The sequence below is a fragment of the Excalfactoria chinensis genome, chromosome 1 (genome assembly GCF_039878825.1).
Source record: "Excalfactoria chinensis isolate bCotChi1 chromosome 1, bCotChi1.hap2, whole genome shotgun sequence".
NCBI lineage: Eukaryota > Metazoa > Chordata > Aves > Galliformes > Phasianidae > Excalfactoria > Excalfactoria chinensis.
The window spans coordinates 115,907,296-115,925,221 of record NC_092825.1 but is presented as its reverse complement, the minus strand read 5'-3'; the positions used below and the strand labels follow the sequence as shown (position 1 = coordinate 115,925,221).

Below are 17,926 nucleotides of genomic sequence, written 5' to 3'. Positions count from 1 at the left end.
GTTATTTAGGCTTTGTAATGAGTTTTTCTGGTAAACACAAAAGCTACTGATATGCACGCTTTTTGCAACCAGCAAACACCACCACATTGGGAGAGCAGGTAACAAGCCAATTCAAACTTTCATCAGGAGAAGGAAATTGAAATCTGCTCAAGCAGAGAAAGCAGCTGAGCACATACTCCTCGTATCCCAGAAGAATACTGTACCTCTTGTATGCAATGTAAATTGGCATCTCTGAAAGTCCTAAATAGAAAGGTAGCGTGGGGAAACTTTCCTCTAGGTTTTAAGAGAAAGAACTGGTACGGCCAACTGTCCGGTGGGGGGAAATGTAAGGCTCTGAATACTGCTGGGAAACAGATGGCTCTTTACTACTAAAGATTTTGTGCTGGTAGCATACAATTTAAAGGTAATTTTCCCCACTCTTAGATGGCTTCTCACTTGGGTTACAATAATGTAAGCTCAAAAACAGGGCTGTAATATTGAAGGTGAATTGCTCAGCCCCTCAAAACATAGCTGTGGTCCAGCAAAGTGTGGAAGTCTGGGCTTTCCAAGTCCTGTGTGAAGTTCAGTACATTTTAATTCCCCCCATGGATCCCTCACTAGTAACAGAAGTAAAATTTTTTAAAAAGTGGATGAAGTACATATGGTAACCCAGCTGCTCAAAGTCTGTTATCTTTTTAATCACCTTTCGTCTTCTGGGCATTCATTTTTTCTTTCAAATTCAGTAAAAAGGGAAAGTGCAATGGAGGCATCTCCCTTTATTTTTGGAGGACATCGTGGTGTTGTTTAGTCATGCATGAGAAGTCTTGCATAAGACTATCCAGAAATTAGGTATCAATGGCTTTATCTTTAGAAGAGTCTATATATTTATTAGCATCTAGACAAGTAGAATTTGGGGTTTTTCACAGAGAAATTGCAAACTGTATATTGGTAATATTGAAATAGGAGAAGTCTAAACTTCTTTTTCTTAATGATGGTGATATTTGGAAGTATGAAAGGGTATGAAAGCACTGTTTATTTCTTATTCTCCTTCCAAGCACTCAATTCACCTCAAAGTGACTATTCCTCATTTGATATTTTTGGATCTCACCTCTGGTTATTCTCATTTGCATGTTAGCTCCAAGGTAAGGAGAGCAAAGCCAATGATATAGCTAAACCCAGTGCTATAGACAAGGAGAGAGAAAAATGAAATTATTGAAAGCAGTGCAGCTATGAAGGAGCAATTATTTACATCATGGTTTGGAGTAAATTATTTTCAATCCCTATCCCAAATTCAGCAAATGTGCTCTTTATTCAGTATCTTACACCTCTGTTGTTTTTTCTTGCAGTCCTTATTCTCTGTTAAGATCAGAAGGCTGTGGGTTAGAGAGAAATATTAGAGAGTATTCCCTGAGTGAGTGATTTGCTTGTGATCCCAAGAAGAGGTCATTTAAATTCAACACTGAAGTATTTGTCAGTCAAGGGGAAAGTGTTTAGGGCATGTTGCTGGATCTACATTTCATCACTGCCAGAATAAAAAAGAATAAAACTGGTTTTGTTTCCTTTATGGAGAGTTTCCAGTGACTGTTAATGCTTATATTACTGTGTTATCAGACAGAAGTGGCTGTGAGATTTTACCAGCATAAGTAGCCTCAGACTTTTCATCACAGAGCCATGATGATGAAGTTAAGTGGTAGATACTCATCTTTCTTAAACCAATTATTACCTACTTAGACAAGGGAAAGAAATTCTGCAAGATGGAGCTATGTTAGTTTGCAATATTGCACCTAACTTTCTGTTACTACTAAATCCAAGCATTCAATGTCCTTCACTGTACTGATTCTCAGAGTGTTTCTATGAGCATGGGGAATGATATGATCAACCCTTGTTTTGTACATCTGAGATGAAGGTGCAGGGATGCAGTTAGACTGGGCTAAGGACATTCTCTTCCATGAGCTTTTGCTCCTGGATGCCCAGGCTGCTCAAGTTAACCCTACCAGAGGCAGATAATCTGATGCCAGCATAACTAGGTCTGCTTGCTGTAGCAAGTCCAAGGAAATGAGAAATCTGTGATGTCAGATCTCTTACTTACAGGGCAGCTGGCATGCAACCTGCTATTATTTGGTTTGGTTGCCTTGGTCATAGAGAAAAGCTCAGGTTCACAAACATTGGCAGTCACCTTATTTCCTAGTCTTATTGCTTGAGTTTTAATTACTTGTCTTTTAAATCTGGATTTTGTACTATAACTTAATCAGCTGGTTTACTTAGGTGCTTTGGAGGGGTGCGTCTCAACTATTCAAGTGTACAGCACACTCAATATGTAGGTGACTGTGTCTCTCATTTGTCTTCCTTCTCTCCCAGGAAGATGAGGTCGCTCGTGACAGTCGATTCAATTTTAGTGGCTACGGCATGGGTCACTGTCTCCAAGTCAAAGACGGCACAGCAGTAAAGGCTACTCCACCGAACCCACCTCCAGCACCACCAAAGGATTCAGACTCCATCAAAAAGAAGTTTGTTGACCGTGCAAAAAGGATTGATACAATATCCCGTGCTGCATTCCCACTCGCCTTCCTCATTTTCAACATCTTTTACTGGATTACATACAAAATTATACGGCATGAGGACATTCATAAGAAGTAGGAAACTGGTTTACCAGGACTTGTCAGCCAAAGTGATCCACATGTAAATAAACAGTGAAATGTCTCTCTGTTATTTGTATAAAGGGTTTCTTTCTCCCCTCAGGACTCTGAAGAGAAAACGAAAAAGGAAAATTACAGAAGGAAAAGTGATTGCATGAGACAATATGCCTGAGACCAGTCAATAAGGGTTCCCCTGATGTACTCTCAGTGTTCTTCCAGATTCAGCACTGACCAGACATCTGTAAAAGGGGCCAAATTTTACTCAACTTGATCACCAAGATATTATTGTTTGAAACAAAAGAGAATCAGAAAACAAATAATGCTCCTAAAACATCTACCAAGAGACTGTGGTGGCTACAGTACAGTGAGTTATAAGAGGACCAAACTTTTTCAGGATAATGTTGCCTTTCTATTTGAAACAAGTCTACTGAGCTACATTCCATGACCATGTCTGTAGTTAGTGGTTTCACCAAGGAGTCCTTTTGTGGGTTGTAAATTATTTCTACGGACAAAGGAGAGGAAAAACAAAAACAGATTTATACTTTACTATCCTTGTGGGTGTGCATTTTAATATTATCTTGCTTTACTAGAATTGTAATTTTGGGGTTGAACTTGTGTGTTGTGTGATTTATTTGATAGCTGACACTCCAAAACCAGTGAAACTGCCCAGTTTATTTTTGTTGGAAGACAGTGCACTTACTTCATTTTATTTCTGCTGTTTTTACATGCAACTTGAGGTGCCAAATTGTATTTTACCTATTGTGCTACCCTGTATCACACTACGTAGTAAGAACTTGGTTCCTCAAAGGTGTAGCTCAGTTTAGCATTGAGTTTCTATTATTGCTCTCATTGTAGCTGCGATCAATAGCTCTATAGGTAAACACAACTTGTTTACAGACTTCTAATTTATATCTTTACTCAAAGTGGCTATCATTTTAAATATCATGACTAACCTAAGAATTTTAAAACTGTACTGTGATTTTCAGAACCTGTTACCTTTTGGTGCCAGATCTGCATTATTCAAATCCTTGCTACATGTTTTAAAGTAGAAAATAAAACTTAAAAAAAAAAAAAAAAAAAAAGAAAGAAAGAAAAAAAAAAAAAAAAAAGATGGTATTTTTGCTTACACAGATGAAGACAACCTGTAACATAAAATGAATCAAACATTACAATTTTACACTTGCTGTAAATGGATTTATTAAGAAAAAAAAAGAAGAAAAAAAGGTATTTGTTCAATTCCAATAAAGCTAAATGTGCTACTATCATTTCCTATGCCTTTTTCTTCAATTGCTGTAGAGTTGTTCCCATCAGGGCCCAGCTCTTCCACTGTTCCACTGCTCTGTCAAGAATAAGATGGTCAAAAGCAACCTTCTGCCAATCTGGTCTAGTGTGCCTAATTTTATATCAGTCCTGCAGTAAAAGAGGTGTTGTTGTCCCTGGGATTATGATGATGAATGTCTCAAGAGCACAGCTAGAACATGACATATTCCACAAGTTGCGCAAGGCTGAGCCCAATCTGATTAGCTTACACCAGCTGCACCATGACCAGGGAGGGAATCTAGAGGTCTTGGCAGGCTAATTCCCAAGCAGTTATGTAAATTTATGGCAGAAAGCCAAAGTTGAATACGTTACCCTTATCCTCCTCATGTCTGTGAACACTCCCGTCACTTATATTTGTGACTGAATTGCAATAGCCTGCTTCATATCTTTGAGACTGTGGATCCCGATGCAGCACATGCCTATAAGAATCAACTAAACAGTTTGTTAAAATACATTCTGATGATCAAATTTGAGGTGTGCTGATAACACTGATAACATCATGATACAGAAGATTTCTAGGCATGTTGTGCAATGGCTCTGTGAACCATCTCACCCAGAGGGTATTTGAGAACCTTCCTTCTAAGACTGTGACTGGCACCAGGAAGATGTAAACTGGCTGAGAAACTGCCTTCAGATAAAAAGTCAACTAACAATGTTAGGCCGCCTTGCAGAAGGACACAGCTTTCCTAAACGAATGCTCAGTAGATTTACCAGAGAAGTAAGGACTAAAGAAAGCAGTCATCTCTCACTCAGAGAAGTAGTAGATTAAAATAGTGGAGTAGTTCCATTTCAAGACACTAATGTAAGAGGAAAAAGAATGACTTAGAAAATAAGTCCAAAACAGACTCTGTGAAGTAGGAAATACAGTAAGATGGAAGGAAGGAGATCCAGGATTAATTCTGAAGAGTATACAGATGTATTGACAAAGCTGCAGGACAAAATTCTAGCTAGTAAGATGAAATGAAACCCTGGGGCATTTAAACTACTCACATTGAGCTGTAAAACTATTAGAATGACTTCTAGTTTATCAAGAAAACATGTCTTTAAAGCAGGTCCTCAGGAGTGTAGCATCAGGTCAGGTCTTTGGGATCCTGTTGTGACTGGTTGGACCTGATCGGTTCAGTACTTGAGGAGAAAGGTTAAGTCATCTCTCACTGGATAGATGCTGTCATGCACTATGATAAAGCCAAATCAATAAAAAGAATCTTTAAGAAAAATCTCATTGCCATAGGAGTCAAAGTGTCAAAAATGTGCAATATGAGACATTTCTTTTTGTTTCTCTGTACTTTTTCTCCATATTTTTTCAGGATACAGAGCCACCACTTATGATGCTCTGAATCATAGGTCATAGGTGTTATAGCAATAAAAGCTTTTAGAGTGTCACATGAGTTACTGACAATTTTTAACTGTTGGGGGGGAAATCCCGGGATACATGATGCCTCTGGGGACAGAATTTTTTCTCTTGCTGCAGAAGTGAAGAGTAAAGGCCAACCCCACTCCTCCACAGGTACTGTGACTTTCTTGCCCTGCTTCACTTCTTCCCCAGCATGAGATGCAGTAGGAAATAGGCAATAGGAAGGAATTGATGGGAAAATTATATTTAGCTACTGCAGGCTAAACTGCTAGCACCCTTCATCTTTGTTCAAACCTGTTATTGACGTTGGTGGCCCAGGAGCTGCTGAGCAAAGGTGAGGCAGAAGCCAAAACTTATAGCCTTAAATAAGTGATGTTACTGAAAACATTCTGGAGGAATGTGGAAGTAATCTGTGAGATTGCAGACACTGGTGTTTCCTGCAAAGGACTCTCACTGTGCTGAAGTGGTATCCTAATATCAGCAACAGGGTTCTGCATCACTTGAAGTCACATTTCCTTTTAGTATCTAATTGGAGGCTATAAGAAAGAAGGGGACAGATTCTTTAGCAGAGACTGTGGTGTTAGGACAAGGGGAAAGGGTTTCAAACTAAAAGAGGGAAGGTCTATTTTGGATATAAAGAAGAAGTTTTTTTTATTATAAGATTAGTGAAGCACAGGCACAGGTTGCCCAGAGATGTGGTAGGTGCCCCATCCCTGGAGACACTCATGGCCAGGCTGGCTGGGCTATGAGCACCCAGATGTAGCTGTAGGTGTGCCTGTTAATTGCAGGGGGTTGGACTAGGTGACCTTAAAGGGGTCCTTCCAACTGAAATGATTCTACGATTCTATAATTCATGAATATATTCAAAAGATCTGACTCAGCACAATATTGATATTTCCATGTATAGAAATACAATTCTAAATAAAGAGAGAAATAAATTTAATGTGTGGACAAAAAGAGAATATGCAGAGCTTTCTAATCCTTATTCTTTAAAATTAGAAAACAGCAAGGTACAAAGAAACAAAAGATATGGGTTGAGATCGGCATTGCCCAAAGTAGCATGGAAATATTTTAATGAATCTACTCATTTTTATTATCCATAAACCGATATCTAAAAAAATAACTGTTTCTTCCAGGCTTTCAAAGTAATTTAATCTAATGCTTTTCAATGTGGAAGTCCACGTCTTAAAGTTTTTTGAGAACTGGAAAGCCAAAACCAAGGCTGCCTGAAGGAACTCCTGCCTAGAAGAGTAATCTGCGCAGTCACGCTTTCTCCATAAATGCCCCCTACAGATTTTACTTTAAAAATTAATCTCCTCTGTCTTGACAGGAAGAGAAAAGGAAGATATTTATACAATTTGAAGATACTTCTCCTACTTTTGCATGGAAAATGTGAAATGCCATCACACTTAGGGCTAAGCTGCAGAACAAGTGCAGTTTCACCAGTTCCAGACAAATTTATATAGCCAATTTGCTTCTAATTCCAGTGCAGTGCTCCCCGAAATCTGAAGGAACAAAAAAAAATTAAGAAAGTGCTTCATTGACTTCACCAGCTTCCAGATCGGTCCCCAGTGAAGGATAAGTTTCCAATGCTTGGCAGCAGAAATAATCTGAGAGGGAAAATATTCAGAGCGGATTAGCTCTCTTCAGTATCCTCTAAGGAAGAACAGAAATTTGAGTCAAAACAAGCATCTCAGATAATAATTAAGAAAACTGACTTCGTGAAAAGCATACATTCATTTCCGTGAGTTCCCACTGAAACAAAAGTGCTCAATTAATATTCTTGCTACGGAGAAAGCCTGTGAGGCATTATTAATGAAAAAGAAGTGAATTCTGGGGTTCCTGACAATGTTTTACTTGTGCTAAACACCATGTTTTTACTGATATAAATGATATAAAATGCTCTTTCGTCATCTGAACAGCTATATAACTGATTCAAAACCACAGCTTTTTCAGCTAACTAAAAGATCTGAATCTGACTTTTAGCAAAGTGCTAGGATGGTGGCAGCTGGAGCCATAGCTCCTCTTTCAGCTGTCTGTGAAAAGCCTCTTAGGGCTCAGAGGGGGAATATATTCCTTAGTAGCTCTTAGCGACAGTGCATTGACAGAAGGGTTAAAGTTCCACAACTTTCTGCTTTGCCTTTTCTTTGGCAAATGAATTTAAATGGATTCAGGAAAAATGAATTCATTTTCCCTCAGGTGACTCAGAATGCTAATCTTGACAACACTGTAACAGAATCAATGCCATCTTTGCACTTTTGGTCCAGGGAAATTCCCTTCTTTGAGCTTCAAGTGCCCTTTGTCTGCCTTACATGGCCCCTGAGATAGAGCAATCCAAAGCAATCTGGATATACCCTTGAAAAAACAACTTCAGTGGTCATCGCACAGAACAACATGGCTCCAGAGTGGGGCAGTGAGAGCAGAGAAGAGAGGATGCACCACCAATGTTTGGTGTGAAACGAGGGTCACATGTACAAGGGTGATTTTCCTGGAGCTCCTGAGGACCAAACTTAGAACATGCCACTCAGAAGGCCCCTGTGGCTTGCAGCATACTCTGAATTTAAGTGTGCTATGAGTGACTGCTCAGAGATAACTTTACCAGTACACTCATCCTATCCCACCTCCAGATGTTCCGTGGGGAGCTCCAGAGTGCTGTCAATGAGCTGGCTCAGGAAAGAGCCAGTCAATGCACACATCAACTCAGCATAGCACCCCTGAGCAAGACCTGTCAAGGGGAATGGGAGAAAGGCCACTCTTAGGGATGAGAAGTGGCCAGGAAATACTCAAAAGCAAAGCAATGGTGGGGCCAGGAGCAGAACCCCCTCCAGATAAGACAAATGGGAAGGAGGAAAACTCATCAAAGAAGATTCTATACAGAATATTTTCACTCCTGTCTTCTGGGTATAGTCCTGCTAATAAAAATGAAGATCCTACTGCAAAATGCCTGATAGGACACAAGCTCCAAATAAGAATGTTGCATGCAGAGCCAGAGAGAGTCTTTAGCAAGCATTTTCCACTGAGAAAGTGAAAGTACTAAACATTTGTTTCGCACTGGAAACGCTACTACCTCCTCTCTCTGCATTGGCAGCCAGAAATGGTATGAAGAAGCTTGAGAGTGTGTAAGAAGACTGCCACTGTGTGGAGAAAGTTGTCCTCTCGACCATTGCTTGAAATATGAAGGACAGACATGGACTGCTTTTTTTGTTTTGTTTTGTTTTGTTTTGTTTTGTTTTGTTTTGTTTTGTTTTGTTTTGTTTTGTTTTGGGGGTGACAAAAAGAACAGAATTGATAAATATCTGTGATGAGCTAGTTAACCTTTGAAAAAGGAGAGTGAGTATATTTTTCCTGTAATAAGCTAGTGGGAGAAGTGTGGGACCTAAGTGTACTTGCCAATGATTCTCATCAGAGGGTGGTTGAGGAGAAGGGCTATTACCAAGGCATTAGCTTAAAAAAGCTATTATCTAGAAGAGCTACCTGTCACAGGAAAGTTGAGTTCCCCTTTCATGTGTATCCCTTGAAATGCTACAGGACCCTGAAAGCATGTTCCCTGCTTGGAAGAATATCAGAATTTTTTACTAACCCATGAAAGGAGCAAAGCGAAAAACATATATATGTGTGAGTATATATGTACATTTCTTTCTTGTTTTGTTTGTTTGTTTGCTTCTTATTGCAACTCAAGTAAAAACTTTTGTGCTGTACTGACTTTTATACTGATGTAATCCTAACCATTGCAGTTTGAAGGTGAAGAATCCTTTAGAAAGCTTCATTGTGGGCAAGATCTCAGCAGAATCTCAGCTTTCCACTGTTACAGCACACTTGCTTTTCACTTTGGAGTCCAGTGAATTTTTTTCTTTGAATTACTGCAATGGAGGCTTTACCACTTGCCCTCCTGGTGTTGTAAGTGCAGTAAGTGAGCACAAAAATGAAAAATTTCCTAAATACATTTTAATATTTTAATCAAACTTTTCTCTCATCAGAATCTGTGTGTAGAATAGTACTTTCGAACCCTTTTTCAAGGGACACTGGTAGAGGTTGGAGAGCTTTTAAATATTTCCTTTGATTTATTACCCTTAGCTCAATTTTTAATCTGCAGAAAATTGTCCCACAAATATCCACTGTCACATTTTACACTGGACATACTAAATGTATTTTAAAGGCACTTACACTTGCTGACTGTATTTCAAGCATTACTGAGTCTCAAAACTAAGGACTTCCCCTTGGTTTTGAACAGCTGTGTTGCTATTCTAGCTCCAGCTTTCTCTATCAGTATCAGTGGGCAGAACCTATTTTACAACACTAAGGAAATAGAAAAGGATATTTTAGTATATAGCACATTTGCATATCCACTGCTTTAACAGCAGAGAAAAAAAAAATCCATGTTAATTAATGGTTTATTTAAGTTGAAAAGCTCAAATCGCATTAGTGCACACACATGCAGATACTCACAGACACTACTGACTTTGCTTCCCTTAATCTCATCACAGTATCATCTCTTTGGCTGATGTCCCTGAAAATTTCACCTGCTGCCCAGTGCTTGCCTGTGTTGTGGTGCATAACAATCTACCATATTTATCTCTGACCTAATTGTGGAAAAGATCCAAAAGTTACCTTCAACCTGATTAATCTAAGTCTGATCTGCTAATATACTGCCATGGATTAAATACATATGCCATCCAAAATAGCTGAAGTGTGGATCTGGTATCCTGCAAATGCAGCACTCAGATGTATCTGTGGTGAGTTGTGCTGAGCAGACATTCTGTCCAGAGCTCTCTGATAAGGTTTTTGGGTCACATCAGAAGAGTCTGGCAAAAAATGTGGTTGGGAATACTATTGAGGTACATCTCTTCTGCAAATTAAAATCTGAGCTGATATTTATAAAACAGAAAGGAAAATATGAATGACGAGCTCTTCGGCCTTTCCCTGCACCTTTTGCTGGCAAAGGAGACACAATGGCACAGACAGGTTCCAAAAACCCCAGACATGGCCAAGGAGTTTTCTATGGCACCAATGACTGGAAAAGCCACCCAACTTCCCAGGTTACCTATGAAAAACAAGAAGTGTTGCCTTGCAGAAACGCACAGATCCAAGAGTATCTAGTTTAAGCTGTGAACAGTGTTGGTCCTTGGAGTAGTTCAAGATGAGATAGATTACAGCTGTTTGAATACTGTTATCATAGCTTGTGCCAAACACTTTTTATAAGTTTCTGGCTCTTTTGTGTTTACAGTGGTGTTTTCTAACAGTAGCTAAATGGCCATATGACCAAGCAAGAGTGGCTTTTGTGGCCACTTTGTGCATATCTCTCATCCCTAGCCACTGCAACCTGATAGGTTTACTAGATGCCTTCAGTTTCACTGGCAATTCCTCCTCCTGCTTAGATTGAAGAAGAAACCATTCAAAATAATAGAGACAGAAAAAAACTTACCCACTAGCATTGGGCTGCACACAGCACTGCTCCCCATCTCAGTCACATAGGCTTGGAAGGCTTCCTATGAGCTGCTGCAAGGGTAAGAGGGCAAATTTGTTTTTAGTGTTTGTGCACAGACATAGTATAAAAGGAAAGTAAAGAGAAGCAGGCTTTTGAGAGACCTCATGAAGAGCAGAGACACCAGGAAAGTGCTAATTACAGAAAGAGAACTGAAAACAGGACATGGAAAATGGACCTCCTTTTGCTCATGCCAGAGGTGCACTAAGAATGACAAGCAGGACTCCACCAATGATATTGTACTGGACATCTGTCACCAATGGCTCTTTTTAATGGAAATCACTTGGCAGAACCCCAGTATCAGCTATTCAGTCAGAGGGGCATTTCTATTATTAGGACACTCAGCTGGGAGAATGGCCAAGGTTTATATTAGCTCCATTTCTGGCTAGCTTTAACAAGTACTGGAGAACATCTCTGACTTTTGGAAGTATAATTTCATATGTTGGATAACTCTGCAATGTTTCTCTGTTTTAAGAAGGTCAGCCTTCTTTTCCCTCCACAAAGAAACCAAAACCAAAGCAAAACCAACCAACCAAAATTTGGATTATGATTGGATTATGACCATAGAAAATCAAAGTAGGGGATAACTTCAAGAGGTCATACAACCTACTTGGTCCTGAAGGGGCTGCACTGGAGAAGGAACATTGGCATTGGGTGTATATCAGAGAATATGGAGCTTTAAAAGAGTCTGTAGAGGCATTTGCTGAACTCATGGGAGGTTGTGTCCATATTTCTCTGCCCCGGTTGTTCTCTCTCTCCTCAAAGCTGTTCATGGTGAAGATTCAGGTTGTGTAGCCATGAGAGCTTCCTGTATGACCAGAGGATGTTCTCTTGCTTCTACTTCACCATCTTGCTCTTCAGCTAACTGGCTTTTCTTAATGGAAGAACAACCAGGACCTGGAGATGCAGTAAAGAGGCAGGCATCAACAAACAAACTGAAAGAAAACTTTTGGTGGTGCACAGTATTTTCTCGCCTATCTGTCCTGACTCTCATGAGATAAGTTTAGTTCCTCCTGCCATATTTTGAGGCTTTAATAGTAACCTTTCTCATTTTATGGTGCTTTACAGAAACAACTGTTCAATTTCAAATCAGTGATGTAGTTCAGCAAAGAAACAGTATGCTACAGAGAGCACCCTTCACCATTTTATTGTTGAATGTATAGGTGTTTATCCAAGTTATAGAGCTCCTTGAGAAGCCATTGCTCCTGTTAATTCCTGGAGAACTGTTATTTCCTGAACTACTGCGTTGCTGTTCCAGGGTGGTGGCTTATTGCAAGATTTTTTCTTTCTTAATTATACCTTTCCAATTCTACTCACTGGGCTTCAAGGACACAGGATTTTTTTATTATTATTTTCATGCATCATTGGAGCACCTAAGCAGCCTCCTACAGATTCAGAAAATCAGGCTGCCTGTAGTGAATAAATCCTTCAAAAACAGTGATATTATTAGCTCTTCTGTGTCACTGAACAGACGAGCTAAATGCTAAAACCAGAAATTTCATTAAAGATTAAAGAAATATCATTTCACGTTTCACCTGCTCCATTAATATCAAATAGGAATTCCATCTTTCATGACACAACTGAAGTGCAGTGTAAGATTTCAGATACATCGTTATTTAATCTCTCTTTTAGAGAAAGAGAAAAAATGTTCAAAATCCTTGAAGAAGAGCTGTGTCTCAGCGTGACAATATGTTTTGTCTGACCATTTTAAGTTGGTGAAGAACATCTTGGCCTAGTGATTTTTAATAGCTCCCCTTCTTCATGCACCACTTGAAATATGTTAACGGAGACATAATTTTCAGGAAATGCCAAGCACTTATTCTCTGAACATAAGGCCTCAAAGATTTCTCACAAGAAGTGAGGCACTCAAATTATTAAGTGCTTTTGTAAATCTCAGCCTTACATATTATAGTCAAATCAACTCTTTTACCTGGAATTTCTCCCAGTCATTGTTTTGTAACTCCAAATCCCTTTTCTCCCAGAGAGCAATTCCTGGCTTTTTCCCAAGGGTGTGAAGCCCCTGAGTACACAGTGGGTTGCACCTTGTGACTCTGCAGTGGGAAACTTTTAAGGGACTTTAGAATTCACCTTAACAGGAAAACAACAGAAAAAGAGAAAGTGTAGTGATGAGCTGTCCCTACATGCTCCCAGCAGATGCTGGGGTGTTTCAGGCGGTGCTGCCAAACCCGCACTGACAGGTCATTGGGTCCTGATGGATGTTAATGCTGTGTGTACTGTTCACCCCAGAGTGCCACATGGGCTGCAAGCTGTTTCTTCTTGGCTGAGGGCACAGCGGGACATAACCCGAGTTTCTGGCCAGCTGAGACCTCTTCCCTGACCTGGGACCTGCAGCATAGTACCATGGGTTTTCTTTCACTGCTGGGAAATCCCCACAGAAATCACATCAGCTTCATCTCAGTTCTTCACAGAAATCTATTTTGCAGTGTTACGGTTTTCAAAGTGAAAGACCTCAAATATGAAGCCCTGAAAACACACAGATCTCAGCCTCTTGGTTTTGCAAGGAGTGCTGCTTTTGTTGAACAGTTCTGAATCAATACGGGCCTTCTTTTATCAGCAAATAATCCCCATGCTTTGACATTTGCTTCCATTCTAATTCTCCTTCCCAACCTTCAAATCCTTGTCCAAAGACTCCTGATCTGCCCACTGCAGAGTCTAGTAAGGGCTGAGCAAGACAAGCCCAAAGAGGACAGTTGAGTTCCTCACCTGTCCTGAGTCACTCTGAACTCACTAATAGCTCAGCAATGCAAAACAGTGAAAAACTAACAAACAGCTACTAATGGAAGGGTTGATTCTAACACACCTGAGTCACTTGGGAAAGTCTTTCAGAGCCCCCAATGTTCATGTTAGAGTGAAAGAAGGCTGAAGATTTGTAATGAAAGCAAAGACTACAACAGTGATTTCTACAATAATTCAAAAACGTGAGTTTGAGGTTATCCTGAAACCATTTCAGAATGCTGAACATAATTTTTCAAATCTTCCTACAAATTTAATGCTGTCCTTCAAGAATGTATCAGCAAAAGATTTTTATTTGATCAGTGATGAAATCTTTTAGAAGTAATAAATTTAACCTTCAGGAGCACTTCAGTTTTCATTAAAGACAAATGAATTTGTGTTTTAGTAACACAAAAATGTCGCAGTAGAAACTTTCGGTTTACAACTTTTTAGCCTGATGGTGTGGTAAAGTCGTCTGATAGGAAATTCAACAGCAATTTGAGCAATTTTGTCAAAAACCTGAGTCCTCAGGTGTTCTCAGAAGTCACCTCCTTCTAGGGCAACAAGCAATAATAATTCAAATAATCACAGTTTAAACTGTTAATCTCACTTTCTGTTGTCAGTGTCTGGGACTTCATCCTCTGCTTCACAAGTTTGAGTCTGGTGGAGCTTCCAGGAGTGACCGTACTGTGAAAGCCTCCTTAGAAGACCCCTCCTTTCCTATTCCATTTCTTGTTGGCATGAACAGGAAAATATGACAATAGTGAAGTTTAGAAGGTATTAAATGTATTTATAAGCAAAAGCTTATGCAGACATTCATTTCAGTTTAAAATCCAAATTGATCCTTCTTCACTCAAAGAGCATCACTCCAGTCAATGTTTCAATGAGATACCATGTTGGAACGGGTTCAGAAAGTAAGTAATGCTTTCTGTCCTTTGGGGGATGGTTAGAAGGACAAATACTCTGAATCACTACTGGACTTCTTCTTTGCAGCCACTACTGAAGAATACATTTCCATCATTGATCTAGGAGAGACAGTTCCTTCTATTAATACTTGAATCCATATAATCATCTGTGGATCTGGCCAAATTCAACTTTGGTAATTACATTTTCCAGAAACAGGGTAGGCTTAAATCAATAATTAAACAAAATTGGTTAGCACTTTTTATTTGAATTGTATTTTTGAACGTAGTCTCACTGAAAGCCGACATAATTTATAGACATCTTCAAGCATGTTCAGTCTAAACTATAATTTAAATGAACTGGAAAAAAAATTACTTCCATAAGTTGAATCAATATGTCATGAATTGACATACTGCATTAAGCAGGGCAAATAAAATTGGATAGAGCAATTATACATCCTAGACTACAAGGTGACTGCTGAGTTCTCTGAACCTCAACATTTGTAGCTTAATGAATGCTGAAGAGCTGAATGAGTCTGAGTAATTCAGTGGTCTGCCTCTATTTTCTGAAATGAAAAAACACTCTTACTTTGTACTCCTGCTGTCTAGGAGCAGGATACTCAGATGAATTTTATTTAAAAAAATACAGGACATTTTCTCTCCAGAGCAATATTGAGTTTTCATGGGTTCGGACTTTTTCTACTTGTAAGTGAATATTTTTAACTTTTTTTTTTTTTTTTTTTTTAAATTATTTTATTATTTTATTTTCTTTATTTTTTTAAATTCAGAGAGAATAACTTCATTCTGGTTAGCTCTAGCGATATTGATAAAGTAATAATATGGAATCCTCATGTTTTTCACACAGTTGTATCTTACTAAGATAGGGCACAGCTGTGCCTGAGGAAATTAAATCACAATTTGTCTAATTGATTATCAATGCTCACATTTAATTTGTGACTATGATGTGGTCAGAGACAGACAAATAGATACGCTATACTCTTAAAGCATGCTGCTACTTCTTTCTCTTCTTTCTGTAACAAAATTCAAGGAACAGACTGTAGCACACAAATGAGCTAGCTACACTTTTGATGACAGGTATGATGATAATGCACATGACATCTTCAAGGTGCCTGAGTCATCTGAGACCTTGGCTACCCAGGTAACTGCATGGAGATGAAGGCTCCTTGGTTATGATTTCACTGTCGTTGCTTCTGAGATTGAGCTCTGTAGTGTCATTGAATTGCTTGAGCTTGCTGCTATAATTGAATTAGTGAGGTTAAGCTTGCTATGGCAACATATGTGACAATTACATCTTTGGCTGCTGTATAGACAATAACCTTTGTGGATTCAGCAGTAGTAATCTGCAATTATTTTCTTCTGAACACCATGCCCAAAGCCACTGTCTTGGTATCATGGTGGATGCCTTTCTACGGTTTCCACACTGGGCAAGCCCAGACCCCAGGCTCTGCGCACCATGGAGTGTTCTCTCCTCATCCCTATCCTTTTGTTAGGCAGCAACAAAATTTCCCAAAATCCCAGTGGTAAATGATGGCTGTGAAGTCCACTTGCAATGGAGGGTACCAGCGTGCATAAAGGCCTTCATGGTTTTATAATTTTGTTATCGTTATACCACATCATAACATCATGTAAAGCATAGGGAATTAAAGAGTTAATACTACAGTTCCATGGGCTGACAACTTCATCAGGGTAGCATTTTCACAGAAAACTTTCCAGATACTTCTCAAAAGAGAAAAAAGGATTACATGTCCCAGAAGACTTCACATTCAGAGAGGAAGACAAGCCATGGAAGGAAGTCACAGGATCTCTTTCTCTCTCTCTCACTGCCTGGCAGTGCATGGGTGTGCTCCCCAACCATGCACCTTCAATTCATAGTAAGGTTTGTGGTTTCAGACACTCTTTCTATCATTTTATTTGATTTATTAGCCTCAATTATATTAGCCTCAATCCTGCATTATGATATCATATTTAGTAAAAATAACTTTCCTCCTCAGATCATTGCCACTGTTCTGTTTTTGGGTCCAGCTCCCATCTCCCTACCCTTCCCCTTTTCCCTTCCCATTTTTCGACCAGGGTGGCCTAAAGGCCAGGTGCCCCCTGTCACAGAAACAGATTGATCTAGATAACTCCATGACAAAGGCAGAGGGAAAATTTCCAGTGAGGGTCCATTAATAAAGAAATCACAAGGCAGGAGCTGATTTCTTTAACAAGATAGACCAGTCCTACAGAAAAAAAAAAAAAAAAAAAAAAAAAAAAAAAAAAGTGCAGCAGCAGAGAATTGGCTTTACATTCAGGTATTACAGTGTTTCCAGCACTGTGAACTCACAGGTTTGAGCAACTTCTCACTAATCATACGTATCCTTATAAGCTCCTTATAAGCTAGGATGGTCACAAAGAGGATTCCAACCCCACACCTAGCCTTCAAGCCCTGCTTTTGGATCTAGACTTTGTTTTATGAAGGGGATCTTAAAATATATTTGAAAGAAAGTAGTAGGAGACTTGCATAACACATGCTTTGGATCACAGATAAAACATAAATGCTGATATTTTCTAGCTTCTGAGTGATCGAATTATCACCCTTATAACATCCTCTTGATCTAGTTAGTGAATTTAATTATACTGCAGAGGCTGACTTAAAATATCATCACAACTGCATCACAAGTAGAGATGCTCAGCTTAATGGCCCCTAATTGCTTCTCTCCATATATTTCAGCCAGGCATGCTTCAATTCAGAATCTCTTCATAATATCCACCATTGTCCCAATCTGTTTTCTGAGAGGTAACTCTGATGTTCTGCTGCAGACAGTAGAAATGGCAATGTTAGTACACTGTTGTTGTCAGCAACAGGAAAATGTCACAAGAAAGAGATGGAGGGCAAAAGACAAAATGAAGGTGGAGGAAGAGGAAATGTAGAAGCCCCTTGCTGACCCTTGTTTCTTGTTTTCCTTCTTAAGGATGTTTGATGAAATACTTGGCTGAGCAGATGGGACAAAACTTCTACAAGACAGAAGTGGAATGAGGACCATCAGGAAGAGCTATCTTTACCCAGAATCCCAAGACATATTTTCACTTGACATGTATAGAACACTCCAGGCTAAGATGAGACAATCTCCATGGTTCGTCAGCTCCACTGTGATCTTGTACTTGCTATGACTGAAGTGAACATTACTTTCAAGTGTAAATTACTTGCAGTTTTTGCATTATTTACAAAAGACACTCACTGGGAAGAAGACACTCACCACTAGTGGCTGGATGTATCACAAGAAAATATCAGTGCAAATGTTATTAGGATCTACCATTCTTCTTTCATGCCTATTCAAAGTATTAACACCTTCAGTGGATGGCAGAAGGGCGATGGATATCATCTACCTGGACTTCAACAAAAGCTTTCACATGGACCCTCACCACATCCTTCTCTCTAAATTGGTGAGGTATGGATTTGAAGAATGGACTGTTAGATGGATTAGGAATTGGCTGGCTGGACACAGCCAAAGGGTTGTGA

General features: G+C 39.3%; 1 protein-coding gene across 4 annotated transcripts in view; it reads left to right on the top strand.

Moving 5' to 3' along the window:
* The window catches only part of GLRA2 (glycine receptor alpha 2), a 122,726-nt gene extending 118,846 nt beyond the window's left edge, over positions 1 to 3,880 (top strand). For all 4 annotated transcript variants that reach the window (XM_072353977.1, XM_072353995.1, XM_072354003.1 and 1 more), the window contains one exon: positions 2,338 to 3,880. In XM_072353977.1, coding sequence (XP_072210078.1) covers positions 2,338 to 2,616 — 279 coding nt within the window. In that variant the 3' untranslated portion in view covers positions 2,617 to 3,880. The remainder of the gene's footprint in view (positions 1 to 2,337) is intronic.
* Positions 3,881 to 17,926: the final 14,046 nt, after the last annotated feature.